General features: G+C 39.8%; 3 protein-coding genes across 5 annotated transcripts; all 3 read left to right on the top strand.

Moving 5' to 3' along the window:
- The first annotated feature begins 1,364 nt into the window (after positions 1–1,364).
- Positions 1,365–5,250, top strand: LOC146478185 (uncharacterized). The gene is made up of 2 exons (XM_085112568.1): positions 1,365–2,044; positions 4,787–5,250. Exons 1-2 carry the CDS (start codon positions 1,487–1,489, stop codon positions 5,057–5,059), a joined length of 831 nt encoding a protein of 276 aa, XP_084968694.1. The 5' UTR covers positions 1,365–1,486; the 3' UTR covers positions 5,060–5,250.
- A 4,320-nt stretch (positions 5,251–9,570) lies between these two features.
- Positions 9,571–14,963, top strand: LOC146478184 (uncharacterized). Of its 3 annotated transcripts, XM_085112566.1 has the most exons (4): positions 9,625–9,694; positions 11,551–11,610; positions 12,122–12,195; positions 14,514–14,963. In XM_085112566.1, the coding sequence occupies exons 3-4, from the start codon at positions 12,134–12,136 to the stop codon at positions 14,800–14,802; spliced, it is 351 nt and encodes a 116-aa protein (XP_084968692.1). In that variant the 5' UTR covers positions 9,625–9,694; positions 11,551–11,610; positions 12,122–12,133; the 3' UTR covers positions 14,803–14,963. The 3 variants fall into 3 exon arrangements, with proteins under 3 accessions (XP_084968691.1, XP_084968692.1, XP_084968693.1); XM_085112565.1 differs by lacking the exon at positions 11,551–11,610 and having other exon boundaries at positions 9,571–9,694; XM_085112567.1 differs by lacking the exon at positions 11,551–11,610 and having other exon boundaries at positions 9,628–9,686.
- A 2,686-nt stretch (positions 14,964–17,649) lies between these two features.
- LOC146478183 (peptide methionine sulfoxide reductase-like) lies at positions 17,650–23,681 on the top strand. The gene is made up of 3 exons (XM_085112896.1): positions 17,650–17,940; positions 20,398–20,649; positions 21,346–23,681. The coding sequence occupies exons 2-3, from the start codon at positions 20,468–20,470 to the stop codon at positions 21,566–21,568; spliced, it is 405 nt and encodes a 134-aa protein (XP_084969022.1). The 5' UTR covers positions 17,650–17,940; positions 20,398–20,467; the 3' UTR covers positions 21,569–23,681.
- Positions 23,682–25,562: the final 1,881 nt, after the last annotated feature.

Genomic DNA, 25,562 nt, shown 5'->3' with positions numbered 1-25,562 from the left:
AGCGCTTTGGCTTAAATTGCAGAATATCCTGCCACTCGAACAATATTCTACGTAGCCGGCTAACTAATTAAAATGTATTTCTAGTTCTTTAAACGATGTAGTTTTTTATGCAATGAGTCAAGCTGCGCCTTTCTCCCACATTTGTGACGTCTGCAGAGGTTTTTAGAATAGCCATAAAACAGCAGTGAACAGTTAAAGAAAAAAAAATATTGTCGAATGAAAAACCGTCGCTTTGGCTTAAACTACAGAATACCCTGCCACTCGAACAGTCTACGTAGCTGGCTAACTCATTTTAAATTTGTTATTATGTATTTCTCGTTAAACAACCTTTGCTGTGTTTCGGAGTCAGAGAACAGCTTACACTTGCTGATTGACATTGTCCAACTTAATAAATTCAATTTCCAATCATGAGTTTCAATGTTAAAGTTGTGGTTTTTGTAGTAACTCATGACCGGAGCCGACAACAATTGTTCTTTAGGACGGGCATTTGACAGACAAATCCGACGATAAGGTAGGGCATTTGAACACCATTTTGGCCCTAGGGGGCGGGAATTTGAACGATCCAAACTTCAAAAGTTCAAATGCCCGGGGTTTGCCCGAGGGGGGGGGGGGGATGTTGAAGTTTCGAGTTGATCGGCGCATTATTTGTCAAAATTTTACACACAACTTTATAGAGCCTGTACTCAGTACGGAGACGCCATGTGGCCCTCTGACGTCCGGCGTTTGGTTTGGCATTCTGCAAAATACCTCTGGCGGGTTGATCTGCCGTTATTTTTACGGCTCACGCGAAGCCATAACAAAACGAGGGTAAATTTAAGACACGTAAAAATTGCTAAAATTTTTTTAAAAATCGTTGGATTTCCCGTATTTTTGACCCAAAATTCGAAAATTTTGGCTGTGAGGAAATCCTGCCAAAATTGGTTCATTGCAAACGTTGTTGTCTTGGTTTCTACAACTGCCATTCTGTCGAGAGGTGTTCTGCCTTGTGTATTGCCCGTCATGAATGAAGAAATCGCCCGAAAAGAACGAAGAATTGATGTTCAATATAGACAATATAAAGCGCGGGAGATCCTTTCAGGTTTTATAATGCAACTCGTTCCAGTTTTCTTCACTCAAATGCAAATCCCGAACACACGCGGATAACGCGGGATATCCCGGATTTGTATCTTAGCAGAATAACTGAACTTTTGAAAAATAAAAAGTAAGCCCTCTGGCTTTCCTGATTTCTTTTTCCTGTAACGCCGGTCGATCATTCTACTCCGACCTACTCCGTGTTGCGTTGCGTGACGGGTTGACACTGGGGTTATTTGGACGCGAGATCTCCCTGAGAGCAGGAATATCCGGAATTTCCTGCTCTCGCAGGCTGGGGGTTATTACATGCGTATCTCGAGAAGAGATTACGAAATGTCTTGTGTCTATTGCACCATTCTCATTTGCGTTGAGATTTGTGACTTGCAGTCAGTCGAGTGTTTGACTTGAACGTAACATGTACGCCATAATCACTGGTGGAACTAGAGGTCTTGGACTGGATGCAGCTGAAGACCTGGCGAAGAATGGCTACACTCATTTGATCCTCACCTACAATTCCAACACAGAGCGTGCGGAACAATCCAAGAAGACTCTGGAAGAAAAATATGGAATCTCAGTTTTTCTCGTCAAAGGAGACCTTGTCCAGCCCGAAACCATCGATTCAATCTTCGATTGTGTACAGAAGAACTTCGGAAATAAGCTGAACGCTCTGGTGCACAATGCTGGGGCTGTCATTGGCGTGACATCTACAGCGGAGAACGAAGCAGCGAAGAAGGCCGCCTCAAGTTACAAGAAGACCATCGGCTCCGGCGAGTTCGACGATTTCTCTACCTACGACTACTTTCAGGATATTTATCCCAAGTGTTTCATCCGAATGGTGGAGAAAGCGATTAAAATTATGGAAGATGGTAGCGGGTACATACTGGCTGTGTCCACCTATGGCTCTAACTGCACCCAGACCGTGAAACCTGGATATGCTATCACGACCCAGGCTAAGGGAGGCCTGGAATTATTGGTAAGTTAACCATATAAGCTCAAACGTGGCTAGAATTTTAATCGTGATGCCGGTGAAATGAGCAAGTGTTTGTTCAATACAACTGCAATATTTGTGTCCTAGTGTTGCAAATGACAATAAGTATACTCGTACATAAAAAAAAAGCTGTCCAACATTAGGCCATTACTTCCTAGCCTGATCCCTTAGCTTTTCTAGTTTTCTGATTAAATCAAGTTGCATTGACATTTTACATTATTAGATGTTAGCAGCGTAACCAGGGCCCATGAGCTTGCAGCTGTATCGTGTTTGTCGGATTAAACTGATGGGATATTTGCAACTTGGACTTCGCCCAAAAATCTTTTTGGGAGTCAGTTTTTACTTCTTGTTTACTTCTTTCTTTACATTTCCCTTTTTCTTGACGGACAATCAAGGCTATTTCATTTCAAAGAAACTGAGGTAAAGTAAATAGAGACGGATCTCAACGAGACAGGAATCCATTCAGTATTTCGAAATGTTTTAAAACTAGAAGTTTCCCCTGGAAAGAGGAGTATCAGGCCTTACTCAGGTTACTCTAAATGCAACGAACTAACATAGACACAATAATCGACAAAAAGGTTTTCCGGCAAAAACTTTTATTCAAATTAAAAATATATTTGCTGTTTTTAGACCGGCTGAAGCAAAAAAAGATTCGATTTTTTTGCTTGCGTTCAAACACGAATGTGAGGAGGGGGTGGGGGATGAGGCGAAAGTGGTAACATATACGAAAATCCGGCTCCAAAATTTTCAGTGGGATAACCCAAGATAGAGTGCTCCTGTGTTTGTTCACGCGCGAGGCCTCAAATAATGACCAGGCTTAGCAGCAAATAGTCTCGCCGAAGCCTGATTCTCAGACGTCCGAGGTCGTTTGCGGCCCCCTCGGAGAGAGGAGAGGGGGCCGCGAATGACCTTGGACGTCTGAGAATCAGGCTTTCTTGCCCGCGGTTTATGTTTGCTGGCCCAATTGCGTGACACTCGTGTTAGCCTCCCACACAGACTTTCTTTGGCTCGTGGGGAGGAGTGCGTGACGTGACGAGCCAAAGAACATGTACAAGTCTCAGGCCTTCCTAAGGGGAGGGGGGAGGGGACAGAAAGAGAAGTTTTTTCGCCCTTTCTCTCCCTCTTCCTCCCTCCGAAAAGCCTGATACTCAGGGTACGAGTCCCCTAAAAACGACTTCGTGGGAGGCTACTGCGTAGGAGGTTTGTACCGCTACAGTCACAAAAGGATGCTTTCGTGAGCTATGGATTTCCTAGTCTGAAATGTCAGCCGTCTCCTCTCCCTAACTCGCAGGGGGCGCGGGAGAGAGAGAGACTCTTTCTCCCTAACTCTGCGGGTTAGGGGGAGGAGACGGCTGACGTTTCAGACTATGGATTTCCTAATTGTATGGCATAAAATGTCTACAGGCTTATGCGAAGCCTGCCTCAGCGTGATCTGCTACATGTAAATAGCCAAAATCCGTGTTTTTCCGTAATTTATATCTGATTCCCTAAAATGAGAATTCAGCGAATTGAAACCGTATGACGTGAAAGACCGTTAACTTTACTTTGCGATAAAAGTCCTAAATTAAATGAGTGGAGCAGGGATAGCGCAGTGGTGAGAGCACTCGCCTCCCGCGAATCTGGCCCTATGTTCGATTCCCGGACTCGGCGTTATATGTGGGTTGAGTTTGTTGTCGGTTCTCGTCCTTGCCATGAGAGGTTTTTCTCCGAGTTCTCCGGATTTCGTCTCTCCTCAAAAATCAACATTTCTAAATTCCAATTCGATCTGGAATCTGAGGGCCAAAGGTTTGTCAGTCGTAACAGACTTTTAAGTGTCACGCTCGTAAAAAAGTTGATTTTTATTTGATTTTATTTTGGCGGGAAATGAGGATCAGATCGAAGGAGGCAAGCAGTTGGCTTGCACCACAAAAGGTAAAATGTCGAAATATAGCCCGTAACTGAAAAACAAACAAACAAACGAAATGACTTGGCTTTCACTTGAAGGCAACACTTTTAAGTGTTAAAATTAAAATGAATGCTTACGCGGCTTGAGCCGGTGAAAAGTTCTCGCCCAGATAGCCAAAAGATGGAACTATCCTGTACAGCGTAATAAACAGGAAAAGAAATCGTTCAAAAAGCGCCCGTTCTCGCTTGGTGCTCGTTTTCGATTTCCTGTCGCTTTTAGCAGACGGGAGGCTATAGAAAGGATTCTTGGCCTTTATATTCATAATTACACTTCAGGATTTCATCCACAGACTCAAAAAGGTCACGGAATCATCTGCTAATGCATAATTACCAGCACTACGGGAATGAACTGCTCAGTTCCTTTCTATTGAATGGTCACACTTTAAAATTTCATTGACAGACTCAAAAGGTAAAATCATCTTGTTTAGTTAACAGCACCACATAGAAGATATTAATTGCTCAAAACAATATTTTTCACAAGAAATCCTCAAACTCATTAATAATTCATTAAGATAAAACAAAGGAAATCTCTACTGTAAAGGAGCTCTAGAAATGTGATCTTAATTATCACAACATTTGGTAAACTTTTGCTCTGAATTTCTCCTTGAATTATTAATGTTTGAGAAGATAAATAGAACGAGTGTTTCATCCGATTTCCAAAGACATCGAAGTTTAAAACAAAAACTTGGCTGCGGTGTTTGGAAATCGTTTGAAACACTCTTCGTCATGACTGATATATTGCATCAAAAAGTGTTCACAGTTTATTTTTCTCTTTAACCACAGGTGCGATATTACGCGCACGCGTTAGCCCCACGTCAAATCACAGTAAACGCTATCATCCCTGGATACATCATGTCGGACGCGTGGCATCACATGACTGCAAGCATGGGTGGTGTTGAAAGCGAGGCTGTAAAGGCAAAGATCCAGGGATCTCCCATGAAGCGTTTCGGGAAAGGCCATGAGTTTGGTAACGTGGTCTCGTTTCTGTGCTCGCCCAAGGCCTCTTTCATCACTGGAGTTTCCTTGCCTGTGGATGGAGGTCTTCATATGCAGTAACTTGATTAACCACCTAACCATCAAAAGGATCTGTTCTTTTTTTAATCGTAAATTAATTTACATGAATCAACCTTAACGTTCCAAAGGTAATGACTACGCGTGACACGCCTTTATGTCGAAAGTCATGATCACTGAAAATAAAGATTTATGTATGTACCAAGAAGGAGAAAATAAAAACAAAACAGTTTTGATACAGGCTTTGATAAATATTGTAGCACACAACGGGACTGCTCAGGACTGAACTCATTAGAGATTATTGGAAACACTTCATGACTTGCGCATGTTTTATGCAACACAAATGGGACCTTGCTTGTATGTCACGCGTTTTGCATTTGGCTACCAGGAAGCAGCATTCACTCGAATGTCACGACAATAAAACGCTGCTAGATCCAAAAGTCAGGAATATCCTTTCAAATCGATTTCAAAATCCCATTGCAGTTCAGATCTGCTGAACAGTAAAATAGAAAATCCTCAAAAACAAGTATTTGAGAGGCAGAGGGAAAGTAACTACAAGAGAAGGGAACAGAGAAAGGGGTGTCTTTGCATGTAGATGGAGGGCTACGTGTGCAGTAATTTGATCGGCTAGCTGGCTACTCGAAGTAACTTTTCTTTTCAGTTCATAAAGCTGCACACCACATGAGGGTGGTAAAGATTTACTATTCCCTCTAATTTTGCGCCGGTTGTGACCTGAAGTGAATCATTGCAAAATTAGAGACTCAGATTTGTTAGAAACTTGTCACTAGAGTTTGACTCGGAAGTATACACTAAAGTAATGTATGGGGCTACGCAGAAATCTTGCCCTCGTCTCTACTGACTTAGTGCAAGAGCAAATTTGGATCTTTGAACTAACTTTGGCAAGAGCATGTGCTTGCTCCATATTTGCATACACCAAACATTATTATGTTTCAAGCTATTATTCAAAGGAAACAATAGCGATAACAATAGAGCGCCTTTTGGGATCAACGTTACTACTCTTTGTTTCTCGAGGTTTGTATTTATTGTTTTCTAACTTTAGAAGGACATTGAAAAAAGTTTTGATAATAGTTTCATCAAAGTAAGGTGTTTAATAAGATGTTTTAACTTGTACTTTCTGTCCATGAAAAGTCATGCAATCCTATTTCCATTTCTGTTTAATAAGTCCTTCTTGTCGGTCTACCGCATGGCCGCTTCAAATTATTCCTTGGCTCAGTCTCCCGCTCAGTCTCCACAAAGTCATCCATAACTTCGTCAGACGGAATTTCCTCGGCCTTGGCCTTGGTCTCGTCCCCAGTCTCCAACTCATTTTCCAGTCCACTGTTGTCCTTCAAATCACATAAGCCCGCGTTTAGTTGTTACTCGTGTTCAGTCTCCAGCTCTGTTCTCGGCGCAGTCCGTTTCACGACAGTCTTGGAGACGCCTTTTACGTCTGCCAGACCATTTACACGACGGCGACGACGCCATGCAATGCTTCACAAAAACAAATTAAAAAAGAACATTTATGTTACAAATGTATTTAATCAGTCAGTGACACGAGATATCCTTATCAGTTTGCTTCGGTTTTAAAAAACGTGGATCAGTTATTAAAAGACAGTTTATTAGTGGTGTTTAACAAAACCACGTTCTAAGCCGTTTTCAATTTTGTCAACAATCATATCTAAACATTGTCTGCTGCTGACGGTAACAAGAAGGTTTGCATCCCAGACTAGAAAACTATTTATCTACTTGTAATATAAACCACTTATAAACAGATTTGGAGGCCCACTGATTGTCTTAAGCCGGGCCTAAGTTAGACTTTGTTTAATTAACTGGCCCACTGTGTTTAAATAAACTCTGTCTGGTTCAAAGTAGGGCTATAGATCAAATCCTGGCGATAATCGCCTTATTAGTAAGAAGGAATTTGAACGGAGTAACTATACAATGTGCACAGTATGACTTCACTGTTCATATCCCCTTTAATTAACAACTCCACGAGCGCGCGTTGGATATGAGATGATAGACATCTCATATCCAACCAGTGCGATTGGAATAACTTTTTTATTAAAAATAATCAAGAAATAATGCTAGATCTTGCTGATTTCGCTTTGCAAGAACAACCAGTTGAGAATTTAATTAACGTTTTCACTCGGGCATGGTATAATGGGTCATATACCATGGCTGCGGATCAATCAAATTCCTGGAATTGCATTATACAATGACCCAGTTTTTAATGATATCCGTGATACAAACCTATCATGAAGGTAAGAGATGATGATAAACATCACAAGGAGCACAACAAAAGCACGTCTCTTTGTCCAGTTTTCCTGAAAATAAAAACACCACAATGTTGTTATGACACGACACTTAGTATATTCCAATTTGCACGAGATCGAATCAGTATGGCGCCTGACTGTAACTGCATGATTGTAACTGCCTGGGCCGGGTTGTGCAAAAGTCGATTAACGCTAATCTATGATTAAAAGTTAATCGAAGTTTTCATCTCGCTTGTTTAAAATGGTTTTAAAGCCTAATTAAAAGCTAAAGGTAAAGAACAGTCTAAGTCTAAGTCAAAGTCTAAGGGACAAAAATCTTTTGAAAGAATCTTTACCGATTAGTAATTAAACTCGAATCAAAGTTCTGGTTAATCCAGGATTAGCTTAATCAAGCTTTGAACAACCGGGCCCTTGTAGTTTATATACTTACTTAGCCATAGGCTTACGTTAGACTCAATCGCATGCTCAATCACTTTTCTCGCTTGCTTGCTTGCTTTCTTACTTTCCTACCTATACCTTGGTACCCTCGGTTTGGTCGAAATTTAATACAATTTGGTTCTCGAGAAGTGCAAGCACACAGACCTCAACTGAGATAGAAAAGTTTCAGCATTTGCTTTAATTACTGTATGTTAAAAGATATTGTGATTTCGCGCTTTATTTAACTGATAGCAATACAAACCTTTGTCACTCGGCGGCCATGTTGAGTCCGGATAATAAAAAGCTTTGTTCAGTTTTGCATGGCAAGCCTCGCACTGAATTTGCGTCTGGGCGAGGCTTGCCGTGCAAAACTGAACAAAGCTTTTAATTTTTGTGGGACTCAAAATGGCCCCGCGTGACAAAAGTCTATTAATTCACTTTGCAATGCGGAAAAAATTCAATTCAGCTGAATCACAATAACAAGTAAACCGCAAATACATAGAGGATTGCAAAAGAGCAAAACTTCAGAATGAACCTAAACAGTAGATCAGTGACGATTGCCCGTGATTTTTTTCAGGCAAATCAAAACATGATGAAATAAACTTGATCAATTACGTATTTATTTAATAGTTGCTACAGTTCATCAGATCTTTAGAAATTCAATCTAAGAGTTGTGTTAAACCATAAAAATACGCTCTTTTTGACGGTAAAAGTTTCAACATCGTTTTTTGTTAGTTATTGCTCCAGTACATGTATATTGCGGTTGAAGTAATAATGATTTGTGTATTGGTGTGTTTGTGCTTTGCATAGAGAATTGAGATAAATTATGTAGTGTAAGTCACTGAGAAGTAACACTTTGCCTTGTTAGCCGGACTTCCTGGAACTGTTTAGATTACATTCTAATTATGTTTTACAGTCGAAACCGCGTTAGTTGATATCTCTTAACGCAATAGTTTTTCGTAGACTTGGTTTTAATTATGTTGATCAAAAGTTGTTTTCTCCTCGTACGAATTCAGTGCGAAGCAAAAGTCCTGTTTTGAACTGTTTCCTCGGAAACATACCACAGATTAAATATAGCCTAATTGGTTTTCAGAAATAACAATGGATTGCTTACGTCCGGTCGACGAGTGTAGCTAAATGGCCCACGACCCACGACCCACGATCTCTACCCACGACTCACGACATTTAGCTACACTCCCGGTCAACAGGTATTTCGTTTCGTAAATGACTTAAAGGGGCGGTATCATGGGAGATCGATGGGAGATATCATGAGTTTTGGCCAAAATTCACTAAATTTAAACTTTGAACACTGTGTTAATTAATTTCTCAATCACTAATTTAAAAAAATATTAATAGTGATTCAAAGACGAAAGGTTGAACCAAAATATAGTACAACCAGCGATTTTTGATGCGTTACAACAACGAAATTTGAAAACGTCCGCTAGACGTTTTCAGATTTAAACCCCTCTCTATCTTGGTCATCTGCCGGCGAAAATATCCATGGATAGTTTCTTTGTATTCTGATAGTCTTTTAATGGAATTTTGTCATTATATCTTGGCCGCAATCAACCGAATAGCGTCTTTCCGATTTTCGATGTGTTACTAGAAATAGCGTGATACTGTCCCTTTAATTATGACGCCCACTCTCCAATTAATGCCCCCTTGAAATTTCAAGTTTTTTTAAACGCCTCTGTGTCTAATATTCGCCCTCCCCTAAAAATTCAACGTCATAAGCGTTGATGTTGTTGTTTCAGGTATATAAAAGGGTAGGGATTTCACGAGTCGCGCTCTTCTGTTAATTTATTCCCCGCGTAAATCGTATTTCGCATAATTATGCCATTCCGCACGCCATGCCACATGCCATTCCACAAACTCATTCCGTCTTTTACCCTCACTGGTGTGATAGTGCTTCAGTGCCAAGGAACAGCAACGAACGAAAAAAGTTCACAAGTATTAAGTAAGGGAGCAGGTGTGACCTTAAAGTAAGTAGGTAAGAGCATCTTTATATCATTGGGATGGAACAAACTAGGCAGTCGTCCATTTTTATTCGATAACCGCGGTATTGAATAAACTTTGTTCAAAAGCCCTTGGTTCCTAGACTCTGGAAGTGTGCAAATCGTCTCAATCGTTAACATTGTTGGGATAAGCTAATTTTATAATATCTGCTCCTTCTTATGAGAAGTTTCAGTGCAAGAGACTATTAATATAATCAAACATAAAGTTTAAAAACTAGAGATTCTCGTGAAGTGATGAATGCGGACCGAGGTGTGCAATATGTTTGATTGAAATCGGCAGATGAAACTAACGTCCCAGTGAAAAAAAACCTATGCCCTCACGAGGACGAAAATCTGCTGTGAGAGTTACTGAAATTTTGGGGGGCGTTTTATGACAAAATAGAGGCGCACTATATATCCGAAATTAAGAATCATAGAAACCTCTAACGATCTGATCAACTCTAGTAACTATCATATGATTATGGAATTGATCAAGTTCATTTTAATCTGACATACTTGTAAAATCACGGTCAATCGTCAATAATGTAATTTAGGTTCATTTTGCGGTGGTGGAAATAGAGCTGCTTGCGAATTGCTGATATTGATTGCATGGTTGGTCCTGAAGACTGCAAATGCTAAATTTATCTATGCGCGATTATCTAGATCAAATATTAATTAATCTTCTTTTATTGTGTTTTTAAAACCCCATTAAACAGCCGTTAATCATAGATTCGACAAAGCCGGCAGCGCAGGTAATGTTTTAAGCTCACTCTTGACCTCTCCTGTGTCCCTGTCCGTATTGCAGAACACGATCTGGCCAGTAAATGCCAAATTTCTTCGCCGCGAGCTGTCCATTTTCCACCGTTTTAACTGACGAGTGCTTTTTAGAAGTTATTCTTTCGATATACCGCTTCAAAAGGGTTAATTTTCTTTTCGAAAACGGCACATTTGAATATAAAACATTACAACAATCTGGCCACGTCACTAAAGAAGCCTTTTCAGTTCCACCGAGAGATCATTGGGACATGACGAGCACAATAGTAGTTAACTGCCGTCCGATCCCTCCTGAAATACACTAAGATATTGCATTCTGATTGGACCGTTTTCGTTAAAGACAATAAGAACAATAGCAGACAAAAATATTCCCTCTAGGAGAAAATTGAATTTGATACATGTAAAACGAGTTAATAATTGAAAGATGCCCATTTCAGGCTATCATGAAGAAAAAAAATACGACGACGAAGATATCGAGCCCATTTTAAGACACGTGCTGCCCTCAGGGCATCACGCCTAATAATAGGCTATTTTTACAGTTGTGTGCCTAGTGACCTGGTCTTGGATTGGAAGCGAGGCTGGGGGTGACCTTGTTTTGATACAGACCTCCCTGCTTTTGATGTGTAAATGCAAACTAGTTAGCATAAGAACAGCATGATCTACATGTGAAAAGGAGTGAAATTTGTATCAAAAAAAGGTCACCCCCAGCCTCGCTTACAATCCAAGGCCAGGTCACTTAGCACAGAACTGTAAAATGGCCTACTTACCATTCTCATCCTTTGCAATAAAAAAATACAGTGCTGACTTAATTCTTCGGAATAATTTTCTACCAAATATTGCTTAAGTTCATTGCCTGATTTGAACTTAGACAAATCGCGAACTATATATCACTCAAATTGGCCCTTGTTGGCCAACTTGGACACTTTAAGGAAAGCTCGGACAGTTTCCATCATTCACCACGTGCAACTAATTTTCGTCATCAAACGTCGCACGAGAATATAATATTATGCAAATAAATTGAGTAGACTTATACCCATCAAGCTCTTGGGTCTCATCGTTCACGGTTTATGCTTTTTAGGTGTCAACGTTTTTGCAATCGAGTGTAGGTAGGAAAGCAAGCAAGCGAGCAAGTGAGTGAGTGAGTGAGTGAGTGTGATTCAATTGTATTGTATTGCACATTCTTACTGCGCATAATTCCATGCGTCATTAGCGCGCGCTAAGCACGCTCGCGTTGAAAACAGTCTGTTTTCCTATATGCTGAGCCTAGTCAATAACAAAATAGCTATTTCCTCCTAAACGAACCTGGTGACCTATCTTTTTTATCTCGTTATTTTAACACAGCTATTATTCTCTTTATGTTTTAAAATTTTTATAAAATAATGACGGCAGAAAAATAACTAATTGCCATAAAATAGTGCTACTGAGTGACTCGCACGCAAGAAACGTTTTGGGTCGATACTGCGTCATATTTTGCTTCCATGCTAAGAAATTCACCTTTAGTTGCCATTATGCTTCATACATTCTATGTATAACGTTTTTCGAGATTGTACTTTATCTATGTAACTTCCGTTATCACCAGACACACTCTTTTTTTATATAAGAACGTCCAATTTCGGCGTGTCATAACATCATTTTGTTTTTATTTTCAGGAAGACTGGACAATGAGACGTGTTTTTGTTGTGCTTCTTGTGATGTTTATCATCATCTCTTACCTTCATGATAGGTTTGTATCATGGATATTTAAAAGGGATTTCTCAAACTCATTAATAATTCATCAAGACAAAACAAAGCAAATCACTACCGTGAAGGAGGTTTAGAAATGTGATCTTAATTATCATAAAATTTTGTGAACTTTTGCTTCGAACTTCTCCAAGAATTATCAATAGTTTGAGAAGCTATATCAAACACGAGGAAGAGTGTTTCCTCCGATTTCCAAAAAACTTCGAAGTTGGTTAAAAAAAAAAACTCGGCTGCGCCTCGTTTTTCCAACCTACTTCTCGGTGTTTGGAAATCGGAGGAAACACTCTTCCTCGTGTTTGATATATTATATGAACAGTTAAGTCATACCGTGCAAATTTTATAGTTTGTCCGTTCAAATTCCCTCTCATTACTAAGGCGATTATCGCCAGAAGTCGAACTATAACCCTACTTTGAACCAGACAGAGTTGATTTAAAGACAGTATTTTTAAAACTTAAAAAAACTGCTAAGGATACCGTAGAATTCCAAAGTAACGGTTCCCGAAATTAAGGTTAATTTTTTTGTCTTCCTATCGAACTCCGAGAGTAACGCCTAAAACACTAAACAACGCGTGTAGGATCATTTGTGATTCAGTTGATTGCAAACTTAACTGAATTATACTGGAAACTATCATTCAAAAGCTGTTTTTACAATAACTGTCCAAATTTCCGCGCGCTGATTGGCTCGTAGCTATTGTCTATAAGAGTACAGACGATAAAAATGACGTCAGATGTAACGCGCGCGCTTTCTCAACGAAAAAAATAGCCAATTCCGCTCGTACTTTTTTCATGTCATTGTAAAAAACAAATCGACGGCAGTTTTTTATGGTCTATACTCTTATAGACCATAAAATGACGCCATAAAATGTCCAAAACATGGCAGTTAAACCACTCGCCGCACTTGAGTTTTGAACATTTTTGACGTCATTTGTATGGTCTATAAGAGTATAGACCATAGAAAACTGCCGTCGATTTGTTAAATGTGCAAGCGGAGTCAAATAAAATAGTAATTAGTTGCAGTGTAACTTTCGCTATATACAGTACGAACATTAAAGCCGCCATTACACGTTGAAACTTTTAGCTGAAACTTGTGTGCAACGGCAAACGAGACCAGTTTCACGAAGTGGTGTTACACGGTGAAAATCTTGTTTTTTCACCAATGCGACCGTTGCGAGCCGTTGCAGAAGTAGAAAGCAGTTCTACTTTTCGTGAAACTTGTCTCGCAACGGAAGTTCGAAAAAGTTTCACGAAACCGACAATGTTACACGGCGCAACGCCTGCTGAAACTTGTTTCGCAGCGCCGTTGCACACAAGTTTCAGCTAAAAGTTTCAACGTGTAACGGCGGCTTTAGGAGCCTTTTTTGTTACAGTTTGCTTTGTTCATGTGGAGAGTTAATAACATGTATAAACGGGATGATCTTCAAAAAAAAAAATTACAAACGTTTTTTAACTATTCGAAAGTAACGGCTACCCGATAGTAGCGGCCCGTTTGGCCTGCTAAATCCGAAACAAGCGGGGACCGTTACTTTCGGAATTCTACGGTATCTTATAGATAAGGTACACAGTACACACACACGAGTGACCACGAGTCAGAGAATGCATCAGAATATTATACGGACGTTATAATGACATCATTTATATAAATAGTCACTATTTAACAGCAAACGGACCGTTTCCGGAGACTTAGGTAAATTCGACACTTTCCGAGAGAGGGGAGGGAGTGGGCTCTGGGAGGGGTTTAAATTTGTTCATGCCCCCTTTTTTGTTGACTATGCTTCTTTGTGCAATATTCCTGCCCCTCTCCCCACCTTGAGATTCTTACTTTCCGCCCCCTTCTTTCCCGCCTTCCCTAAACCTCCCCAGCTGCTGGTTCTCCCTGGTTGCCGCGCTCTGCCCCACCCCCCCCCCCCCCAACCCCCCAACACTTTTCAAGGTCACCGGTGGAAGGAAAGGGAATGCTAAGCAAAAAAATGTTCAGAAAAAGAATAATTTAGTGAAAATATGTATTAAAGGAATTTTCCCATGATAAAAAAAATCTAAGCAAATCATTCTTTCTTAATATTTTGCAGTCCCAAAAATCGCAAAAGGCAAAGTCCACAAACAAGAGGGGAGGGTAGCATTAAAGGTAACGGGAGGCGGTAAATTTATACTCCCCCCTCCCCCTCTCCATCTGCTCCCTCCCCTCCGTCGGAGCGGTCCATTTGCAGTTAAATAGTGACGTCCTGAAATGACGTCATGGTGACGTCAGTGTAATATATTGAGACATTCTCACTCGATCGACTGCTCTTTTTCCATTTGTTTTAGTGAAGCATTTTGGCGTCGTCGACGTCGTCGTCGTACTATTGAAAAACGTTGGGCAGACGCAAGAGAACCTAATGTGCAGCCCGGTGTCTCCAAGACTGTCGTGAAACAGACTGGACCGGGAACCGAGCTGGAGACTGAACCTAAGTTACAACTAAATGTGGGTTTAGCTGATTTAAAGGAGAACAATGGACAGGAAAACGAGTTGGAGACTGGGGACGAGACCAAGGCCAAGGAAATTTTATCTGACGAAGTTATTGATGACTTTGAGGAGACTGAGCTCAAGGAATAATTTGACGCGGCTATGCAGTAAAAGATCGACTAGACGGTCTTAGCTAACTGATAACCGATCGAGTCACAGAAATGGTACAAGTTAAACAATCGTTTCAAACATGCACTTTATCTTGATGAAACTATATTCAAAACTTTTTTCAATGTCCTTATTAAGTTAGCAAAAAATAAAAACAAACTTCGAGAAACAAAGAGTAGTATTGTCGATCTCAAAAGGCGCTCTATTGTTATCGCTAATGTTTCGTTTGAACAAAGACTTGAAGCATGATTAATAGGTCAACCAAGGTATCGAAAAACTCGAAAACGGCTCAGGTGCGCGAAAGATCCTGCGGATGTCCCATGTACGTAAAAGCGAGCAAAACTTGAGATATGCATGGGGAAACCTGGGGTAGAAGTAGATATATTACAACGGTAACCAAAACCTACATGGCTGCAGGTAATTGTAATTACGTACGAAGTTAAAATAAGACCCCATTTTTGGAGAGCTTTTTGAAGAGCTGCATCAATCGCCGAAATAAGCCATGAAGGTCTTAAAGTAAAAGCGACGAAAAGCCATTTGCGCATTTCGCGTTTGGATTTCTTCAATTTCTAGCACATGTATTAAATTCCGCCCAAAAATTAACAGCGAATCTCGGACTTCAAATGGATTGTACAATGACAGTACTGTAAATGTTGTTTTCAAATGTTCTCTTGCTTTTTAACTACAATAATTGTCCGCTTACCGATCATTTGAACCAAAATCGCACATATCTTCTTTTTTAATTTGCTTCTCAAAGCCGCACCATCTTCGGCTCGACTGATTTCAGTTTGACAGAGCCGAAGTGTCTGCACGCACGGAATAAAATCTAAATTTTTCAAACATTTGCTGCAGTCTATAAAAAGGAAATAATTTTTTTATTAGAATAAAAGTTTTGGCCGCAAAAAGCTTTTTGTTGATTATTCTGTCTTTGTTAATTCATAGTTTCATTTAGAATAACCTGAGTACTTTGGCTTTTCCATCCTTTCACTGCAGCGCTTCTCTTTCCAAGCCTTTCTTATAAGCCTGGTGTTTCTCGAGGTCTCCTCGCCATTATTGTAAATTCTATCATTTCGACCGCCTTTTTTTAGTAAGGCAAATAAATGAATGATGATGATGATGATGATGAATGGAGATGACGCGAAATACAGTCTCGTTTAGATCCCTATTTACTTTACCTTAGATTCTCTGAAATGACAATTTTAGAAATGAATAGCCTCGATTGTCCGTTAAGAAAAGGGAATTTTAAAAAAGAAGTAAACAAGAAGAAAAAACTCCCAAAAAGATTAATAAATTTTGGAGGAAGTCCAAGTTACAAATATTCAATCAGTTCAATCAACAAACAGGAAACAGCTACCAGCTCATGGTTACGTTGCTAACAGCTAATAATTTAATGTCAATGTGCCAATGCGATTTAATAAAAAATACTGGAAAACTAGCTTATAGATCAGGCAAGCCGGAGGTAATGGCCTAATGGTGGATGACTTGTTTTTATGAACGAGGATGCCCACACTGTGCCCAGAGCTTACTGTCATTTACAACATGCCAATGGCACAAATATCGCGGTCACAGATAAAAGACATTGAACAAACATCCACTCATTTCACAGGGATCACAATCAAGATTCTATCCACGTCTCAGCTAATATGGTTTAGTACCAATAATTCCAGGCCTCCCTGAGCCTGGGTCGTGATAGCATATCCAAGTTTCACGGCCTAGGTGCAGTTAGAGCCATAGGCGGAAACAGCCAGAATGTACCCGCTACCATCTTCCATAATTTTAATCGCTTTCTCCACCATTCGGATAAAACACTTGGGATAAATATCCTGAAAGTGGTTGAAGTCTTGTATGTAGTGAAATCGTCGAACTTGCCAGAAACGATCGTCTTCTTGTAACTTAAGGCGGCCTTCTTCGCTGCTTCGCTTTCCGTTGTCTACAGAATGTCACGCCAATGACAGCCCCAGCATCGTGCACGAGAGCATTCAGCTTTAAGGGAACTGGTCATAACAAGATACCACCTATCTCAAGAACATTACCGAAAAACTTTTATTGGCTTTCAAACCACCATCTTTTGCGGTTGAGAAAAGCAGGTGCAGGCAGAGACCGATGATCCAATTTTTTCCTTTTTTTTTGGGGGGGGGGGGGGGGGATTGGGTCCTGTTCGAGTATAGTAGTTTTGAACACCGATCGATCTCTTATTTTTTATCTGCACACAATCGAAGAATTCAAGATTGAATTGATGGTTTCGGGCTGGACAAGGTCTCCTTTGACCAGCCAAACTGTGAGATTCCGTACTTTTCTTCCAGAGTCTTCTTGATTGTTTCGTACGCTCTGTGTTGGAATTGTAGGTGAGGATCAAATGAGAGTAGCCATTCTTCGCGCGCCACATATTCAGTTGCATCCAGTCCAAGACCTTTGGTTATCATATGGCGTACATGCTCAAGCCAAACACTCGACTGACTGCAAGTCACAAAACTGAACTTGAAAGAGAAGGGTGCAACGAAGAAAATGTTTAAGAATTTCGTAATCTCTTAGCTTCTCGAGGCGCAATGCAATAAGCCTCGGAGAGCAGGAAAATCAGGAAAATCAAACAATTTCAATCCGTCACGTAACGCAACACATAATTGGCCGGTTGAAGGGCCTGTCTGGACTAATAGTATGATCGACCGGCGTTACATGAAAAAGAAAATCAAGATGCCGGAGAGCTGACTTTTTATTTTTCAAAAATTTTCAATCATTCTGTCCAGATACAAATCCAGGATACCCAGAATCCCTCATGGGGAGGAAACGGCTTCGACTATATTTGCATTAATTTGCGTGAAGAGAACTGGGAACGAGTTGCATAATAAAACCTGAAGTGATGTCTCGTTCTTTATTTATAGCAACATTTCTTCGTTCTTTGCGGGCGATTTCTTCATTCAAAACGGGCAATACACTAGGTAGCACTGTTGAGGTAGTTAAACCACCTCTCGACAACATGGCGGATGTCGAAACCAAGACAGCCACGTTTGCTATGAGCTGATTTTGGTTTCCCGAGGCTCAGTTTGGATGTGCTAATGGCGTCGTTCGAACTAAGGTCGGCTACACTGGCGGAGCCAAGCCGTTTCCGACCTACACCAGCCTGTAAGTTGTTAATGGAGGACAAAGAATTTAATAGTGAAGTGTTTTGGACTTTTTTTTTGTCTTAATTCCTGTATTTGACATGAAATTCCATGCGAAATCTGGGAGTTTTGACCGTGTTACAGAACATCGTGGAAGAGGAGGACTTCAGTTAGCCTGCTTTTGCGCTGTCTGTTGACTTTTAGTCGCCCTTGATATATTTGAGATTAACTGTGGAATACACGGCCCTACATTTGTGACCTTTATAAAAGTCTGGTTCAAATACTAATAATAGCATGATTTTCCTTAATAATTTTGAAGATGTAAGTTGAGCTTTTTTCAGTCGTACAGTGCTTAGTTTATACAGTATCTGCTAGTTAAGTATGCAAGCTAGCATACTAAGAAAGATCACTGGCTAGGATTTTTATGCTTATACCGTAATATTTTATTAGTAGCTGATAAACTGCTGTGGAATTTTGCTTTCAACAATATAATTTGTTGAGTCAAGCGATTGTGTTCCTAGGTGGGGGGTCAGGGGTGGGGGTTCATAGGAAATGCTGAATCATTGTTATACTGGAGTTTTTTTTATTCAAAACGTATAAATTAATGTTAGCTTTTCTTGATGAAAGATGACTAGACAGTTCCTGTAGTGACATAACCATTTTAACAGATGGTAATCTGGAAGTACATACCCAGGGGGGGTACTCGGGTATATTAGTGACGGGGACGTGCGAAGACCTTTTTTGGGTTTGAAATTCTCGGCTTGGGACTTTTTTGGGGTTTGAAATTTTCTGCTGGACTTTCTTTGCCCTTAAGATTTTGGCGAGGACTTTTTTTGGGGTTGATGAAAATTGTGCCCTACCATTCTTGATTTTACGCAAAACGATTTCACTAACAAGTTTAAATCATGCAAATAAAATGACAAGACAAAGACAACTCTCGTTAAGTTATAGTGGTTTATTTGTTAACGATCCATCATCTTGTATCAGACTTTTTTTGGGTTACGTTTTTGGCTGCTGGACTTTTTTTGGGTTTTCCTTAGCGTGACGGGACTTTTTTTGGGTTTCAAAATTTGGCCTCATTCGCACCTCCCCGTCACTAATACACCCGAGTACCCCCCCTGGGAGTACATACCCAAACTGTGCAAGAGATAAAATCTAAATTTTCCTCACTGACCATCTATAGATGTCTATTTTGTATAGTGAGCACTCTGTAACACTAGTTATTTTAACTATTGCACCCCTCTCTGGAATACCTAGGGCCGAGACTACTGGTAACCGGGTAGCACCACAGACTGGTAATTTTAAAAATTATTGATTTGACTCCATTACCATTCAAACATTAAAATTCATGTACAGATTGTTAATGAAACTAAAACTTTAATCGAGCTCAAATAAGCTCAAATAAGCCACATTTTTCCTAGATATCAATTTACCTTTTTTGGCTGCTTTTTTTGCTGTATAGGTAGGCTTTTTCATGTTAAGGTCAATTTGAAATTTCAGTCACAAATAATGCAATTTGTAAACAGTAACAAAACTTTTACAAGTGAGGGAGATTTGTTCTTAATAATTATTTCACATCTAATAAAAAGTGTCTGAGTTCCCTCTCTCTCCCCTTTTCATGAAATGAAATAGTGAAACTGTTGCTAGTGAAAATTTTGTTTTGGCTAGACAGCCTACATGTAGCAAAACCAGACCTGTCACAGTAGTCACTGGGATACTGAGCTCAAACGTTAGCCTGGAGCCAGGTGAGACCTGATAAGGTCTAGAAAGACAAGTTACAAAAATATCAGTCTAGAGCAGCTGGAGTAATGTTATACTGTATCTGGAGCAAAGATATTTTTGAATGAACTACAACAGCTATCCTTTGACTCAAGGCGTATGAGAGCTAAGTCAATTCTAAAGTATAAAATTGTAAACAATCAACATGCTCCTTACGGTACTTGAGAAACCTGATCCTTAAAGTCAGTGATTGTGGGGAAAAAATACTAACTCAGATACAGGAAGACACATTTAGCTTTCATGCAATTCCAAAGCCTAATACAAATTTTCCTCAATATGCAGTTTTCAATTTAGTGGTGGTTTGCTCTGGAGCAATCTGAAAGAATAGGCTAAGCTTGCCAAATCGATGGCAAGGCAAATTTTGCTATACCAGGCTTGTTTTCTAACCAGACCAGATTCCCAACAGAAATTGGCACGGATTATAATAGTAGTGTATCCTTTGTGGTACAGTGATTATTCATGTGCTGTAATTTCAAATGTGTTGCCTTCATTTATATTTAGTTGTAATATTTTTATGTGTTTTTTTAATGTTCAGTTGTAAACAACCCACATAGAAACCAGCATGTAGTTGTTTGTGGCCAACATTTTAAATTTGTGTGTACAGTGGTACTGTAGTTGGAAGATATGTTTAAACACATAGGCAATGTATTTTTGGTGTTTAGAATTTTTGTCATTCCATTTTTTTCTCTACATTTTACAGCGGGAACCATACAGAGACTGTTCAGCTGGAATATGATCCAAACCGTACAACATACGGTGATCTGTTAGCCATGTTTTGGAAAAATCATGATCCTACAACTAGCCACAAAGCACAATATATGTCAGCGATTTTCTACCATGACGATGAACAAAAACAGCTTGCAGAGCAGACTTGTGATGAACATCAGAAGACCCTTAGGAGACCCATAGTGACAAAGATTCTTCCAGCAAAAAGATTTTACGATGCAGAGGAGTATGTACTTCAAAAATTTTTAATGTTGACTTAATTAACCTAAATTTTTCTGTTATGCTCTCTTTGTTTCTCTTACCGAATCTATTATTCTGTTATGTGGTCAAGATGGTGGATTTTATGTCAGGCTTTTAAGAAGACGTTTTTTTGGCAATCAGTGTTCATGATTAAAATTGGTTAAAAGAGGCTTAAAACTGATCTAAAAAAATTAAACAGTTTCCCAAATTTTCGAACCTTATTTCCGGTTCTGGTTCTTGTCCCGCGAAGAAGAACCAGAGATACGGTTCGAAAATTTGGGGAAACTTTTTAAGTTTTTTAGATCAGTTTTAAGCCCCTTTTTACCAATTTTAATTTTAAGAAGACTTTAGATTATTTCCTACACTGTGGGAAAGAGAACTCCAGCATGGCTCATAATGGTGTGCATAGTTCAATGGCAGGTCCAGGACATTGTGTAAAGTAGAGGCATGTGGGCCTGGAGTGAAAATGTTTCAGCTAGAATGGAAAAATATTTTGCTCTCCAGACCTTGTTTTGTCTGATGATAAGTACACTGTAGGAGATCTGTGCCGCACTCTCCCCTCCCCCCAGATATGCTGCTGGCATTTGCCAGGGGACTACTGAAGTGATGACATCATACAAATTGACTTCACATTATCAGTAAGCTTACCTCAAGTTACATGTAATGGTCTGTTGCTTTTCAGTTATCACCAAAAGTATTTGCTGCGTCAGCAACCCATTCTGCTGAGGAGTCTTGGATTAAACAGTGTGGAGTTGATGAACTCGTCTGTGGCTGCTCGCTTAAATGGCTATGTTGGAGGTCATGGCTCAGTAAAGCAGTTTGAGGCCGAAGTTGATGAGCTGAAAATTACAGAACCACAGGCTGATATGGTGCGAAAGATCATAAGTAACAAGAGTCAATTCTAAATGGAATTATCAGTTAAACAAAATCAAACCATTTGATTCAATTTTTTTTAGTTAGAGCATTTTCGTGACTTTGTAAGTTTGCTGATTGTTCTGAACATGAGTAAGCAATTGAAGTTGTTTTGAATAATGTTGATTTTCATTCTGCACTACACCAGCAGAAAACAAATTCAGCCAACAAATTGTAACGTGTAACTTGGCCCAAGAAATGTAACCAACTTATCAGGCCCCAGTTGTTCAAAGGGCGGATAATTTTATCCACTGCATAGTTCGCTATCCGGCAGATAAAATGTGTGCAAGATTTTCCCAATAGCCCTATAATTTCCCTGGGGGGGGGGGGGGGGTACTCCCAAAAAAATTGGATAGGGGTGTGCGGCCCGCTTCCCAAAACCCTTACCCTATTTATGACCAAACTCTGCGATTTTCCCTACCCTATTTATGACCTGACCAAAAATTTGATACCCTATTTATAACCAGTTCAAGAACCCCTGGAGTCCAGTGCGTGACCGGAGCGCATGACAAGCCGTTGCGGCACGTACACAGTTGCTGTAAACATCATGATGAAGAAGTAGCTTCTTCAAAAAAAAAAAAAAGAATTCAAGACTAGAGTGCAAAATATGATACCCTATTTATTACCAAAATGGCGGCAAAATGGCTAAAATCGATACCCTATTTATGACCAAAGCGGCTGAAAAACCATACTCTTTGGCGCCGCACATACCTATATAGCCCATATTAGGGAGTACCCCCCCCCCCCCCGGGATAATTTGTGGATAGAGTAGAAGCATATGTCAAATTTAAGAATGGGATTGTGTGGTTAACTTGCCAAAAGCATTGGTTAGAGTACATTTGCTCCGCTGGATAGCGACTTATCCAGTGGATGAAGTTACCCGCTCTTTGAACAACTGGGGCCAGGACAATAAATTGGCACATGTAAATTAGGCTTAAAGGGGTAATGTCACTTATTTTCAGTGTCACTTTGAATAGCCAAAAGACATTTTTGCATTGATGTAAAAGTTAAAATAACTGTTCAGTTTTGTTAAATACAAACCCTCTTGTACATAGAAGCTAGTCTCATTCATCTTTGGCTGCAGATGGCTTGGATGGAAATGGATTGAAACTTCAAATTTCTTCTTAGAAGTATTTTGGAAAAATGGCTGTAATAACCGATTGTAGTTTGTTCTTCTTTTGAGAAATCATTTCATATTTCGTCCCGGTGCTCTAAGGTTAATTTCCTGTTAGAAAAGAGGTTCTTAGTCAAATTTTTGAGCAGTTTTCACAAATATACAGCAAAATCGCCGTGACAGTGCCCCTTTAAGAAACAGGTCATGAGAGTAGGTGCGAGGTGCTTAATCCATATCTTCACTTAGTTTAACACTTTAACCCCTAATACGAAAAAACAAATTCTCCTATCTTGTCCCCATACTTTTCTTATAAAAGTACTAGGGAGAAGTTATGAAAATATCAAGAAAATTCACTTTGATGATCATATCCTTAATTCTCATGACCTCAGCCGGGGCTAGCTTCCCCTCTCCCTTCCCCTTTCTAGCGCCTGACACGCAGGCTAAGCCGGGGCTTGAGTAAGCATTGATATTACTAGGAGAAATTTGATGCTGATCACTGTTAGGGCTTGAAGAGTTAATAACTAGTGTTCTAAAGTTACGCCTTTGTTCAACAAACCTTCTTACACTTAAATGAATGTGCAGACTGATGCCAGCTTAACTCTTACCAGAATATTTAAATTTGGTTCTTTTACCGGACCGAAGCATGATGGCATCAAGACATGGTTATGGTATTTGTAATGGGTAAAAATGTAGTTAATGACCAGAAATGCATAGAAAGATTAGGCAAGTGCCAACAAATTTGCACTAATAATGGAAGGTGAACCCATGCTATGCCCACTGTTTATGATGTCCCGCAGTGTAAACAAAATGACTGTAAGACTGAGAAACTAACACATTGGGGTAGCACTGAGTCTGAAGAGAAAGGATAGTTAATTGGGAGATTCATTATTGAAATCTAAAGCATTTCTGTAACTGAGTTGTAAGATGTAATAGCAAGCCTTGTGTAACACAGCATTTTGTGTCAGCTGTTAATAAATTTGGTAAAAGCCAGAGGTTTCACTGTTTTACTACTCCGTTCTATACTCAAGGCTGCCAACAGGCCTCTTTATATCACTGTCGTGTATTCTATAAACAAGTTATTGCTATGGCTAAGTGCAAACATATAAATATATAAAGAGGAGAGACCATGCAAACTAAACGCAACAAGTTTATTTTCTATAATGAAGCTATATAAAATTAAACAGTAACGACAACAAACTCAACTGATATAACAGGGAAAATATTCATATGTTTTGGCTGGAAAACGCAAGAGCATTCTAAAAGCGCTCGAGTATTCAAAGATGTTTCAGTTTAAACGAAACACTTTTTGTAACGTTCTTTTTTTGGGCATTGTACTTGATCCTGAAATCTTCAAGTGTTCTTTTAAAGCACCTGGTGCGAGACAGTGACGCCTTGTTTTATATACGGGTTGGTGGGGCGAGAGGGGGAGGGAAGAAGAGAGCTTGTCTCTCTCCTTCTCACTCCCTCCCCCACCTCTTCCCCGAGAGCTTGCTCGCAGGCCATAGCTGAACTACAGGGAACCCAAGCTCGCGTCATTAGAGAGCTTGTGATTAATTACTGGTGGGACGTAGCCTGCGAGCAAGCTCTCTTGGGGGTGGAGGCCCCCTACCCCCAAGAGAGCTTACTCGCAGGCTAGGTGGACGATGACCTTTGAGTGCAAGCGGTATTGGTGTACAGGCAGCCGTTGGCAATTTAAACGCGTCGTAAGACTTAACAATACTTTATCAGCCATACAAAGACTTGTGACACGTTCCAATTCTCAACGGCCGAAAAACACTACACCGCATGTACTCAAAATTTGTCATGAAAGTGTGAGTTCTGTAGCTGCCAATGACCCCCGTTTGAATTATGGTAGACAGTTGACCAAGCCTTGTGCGGCGTTAAATATTTGTGTTTTCCGTAAAACAGACTTTTGACAATTAGAAAGAACAAAACTTGTCAATACCACCTGTCAGTGTTTCCAAAATGATTTTAAGGAATCAGTAAAAAACAAAGTCGATCAACAACAAAAATTAACACAAACTATTGACTTTCCTTCGCCAATTCTGTCAGCTTTTTAATTATGTCTTCAAATTATTTTGCAATCAGGCTGACCGAGAAAGTTAAATATTTTTTTATGGTTGTTATCAAAGATTGATTTCAAAGTCACAGCTTTCCTTGCGTCTCTGTAAATCTCTGATTTAGAACATAGTTATGATTAGAATGAAGTCTAATTATAGGAATCTGATCTTCCGCGCAGAGCTTTACATGGTAAATGAATTTTATTTGTGATAGAGAGTACAGAGGGTAAGGGTGTGTTGACTGCGAGAAGACGGCTTAGGTTCCCCCTCTCATTTGAACTTTGAATCTTTAGAATAAAAGATCACCATCGTGCGAAAATCCGGCCCATCCCGAGATACGCAGAAAAATCACGACATCAAGAACCTTTTCATCAAATGTTGGTGTACGCAGTAAAAAAATACTCGATCATTTTCATACTTTAGCGTAGATCCTTTTAAAGAGGTCTGTTCTTTACTTCTCCGGCCTTCTTAGTCAGAAAATCCAGAGCGATCAAAGAATTAAACCGCCATCTTCGTCCAGTGTAATTTTGTACTTATTTTTCCTACTGAGCCTTTTTGTTCGGCCCTGACCTATGTTAAAGTTTTTAATGCCTCGTTTGTGATTTATTACTGTAAGTTTGTAGGCCATGAAAAATCTGATGAAAAATAGGCAAAGTCTTAGCCCCAACGAGTTTGCGTTTTGTTTCCAAGTTCTAGCCGAGGAAAGTTGGCATCATAGTTAATTGAGGGATTGGTTATGAATTAAACCTTGTCATGTTCAAAGTTAATTACAATGGTGCTGCATTTTATGTTGGAAGGGCCGCGGCCATGCAC

The sequence above is a fragment of the Pavona decussata genome, unplaced genomic scaffold (genome assembly GCF_977016875.1).
Source record: "Pavona decussata unplaced genomic scaffold, jaPavDecu1.1 SCAFFOLD_67, whole genome shotgun sequence".
Classification (NCBI taxonomy): domain Eukaryota; kingdom Metazoa; phylum Cnidaria; class Anthozoa; order Scleractinia; family Agariciidae; genus Pavona; species Pavona decussata.
The sequence above is the reverse complement of the archived record's forward strand: the minus strand, read 5'-3'. Positions and strand labels throughout refer to the sequence as shown.

Bases quoted from the DNA above. Each gene is read 5' to 3' on its own strand.
- LOC146478185 (XM_085112568.1), top strand. From the start codon at position 1,487: ATGTACGCCATAATCACTGGTGGAACTAGAGGTCTTGGACTGGATGCA. The intron at 2,045-4,786 runs GTAAGTTAACCA...CTTTAACCACAG, and splicing joins AGGGAGGCCTGGAATTATTG to GTGCGATATTACGCGCACGC.
- LOC146478184 (XM_085112565.1), top strand. From the start codon at position 12,134: ATGAGACGTGTTTTTGTTGTGCTTCTTGTGATGTTTATCATCATCTCT. The intron at 12,196-14,513 runs GTTTGTATCATG...CATTTGTTTTAG, and splicing joins ATCTCTTACCTTCATGATAG to TGAAGCATTTTGGCGTCGTC.
- LOC146478183 (XM_085112896.1), top strand. From the start codon at position 20,468: ATGTTTTGGAAAAATCATGATCCTACAACTAGCCACAAAGCACAATAT. The intron at 20,650-21,345 runs GTATGTACTTCA...GTTGCTTTTCAG, and splicing joins AGATTTTACGATGCAGAGGA to TTATCACCAAAAGTATTTGC.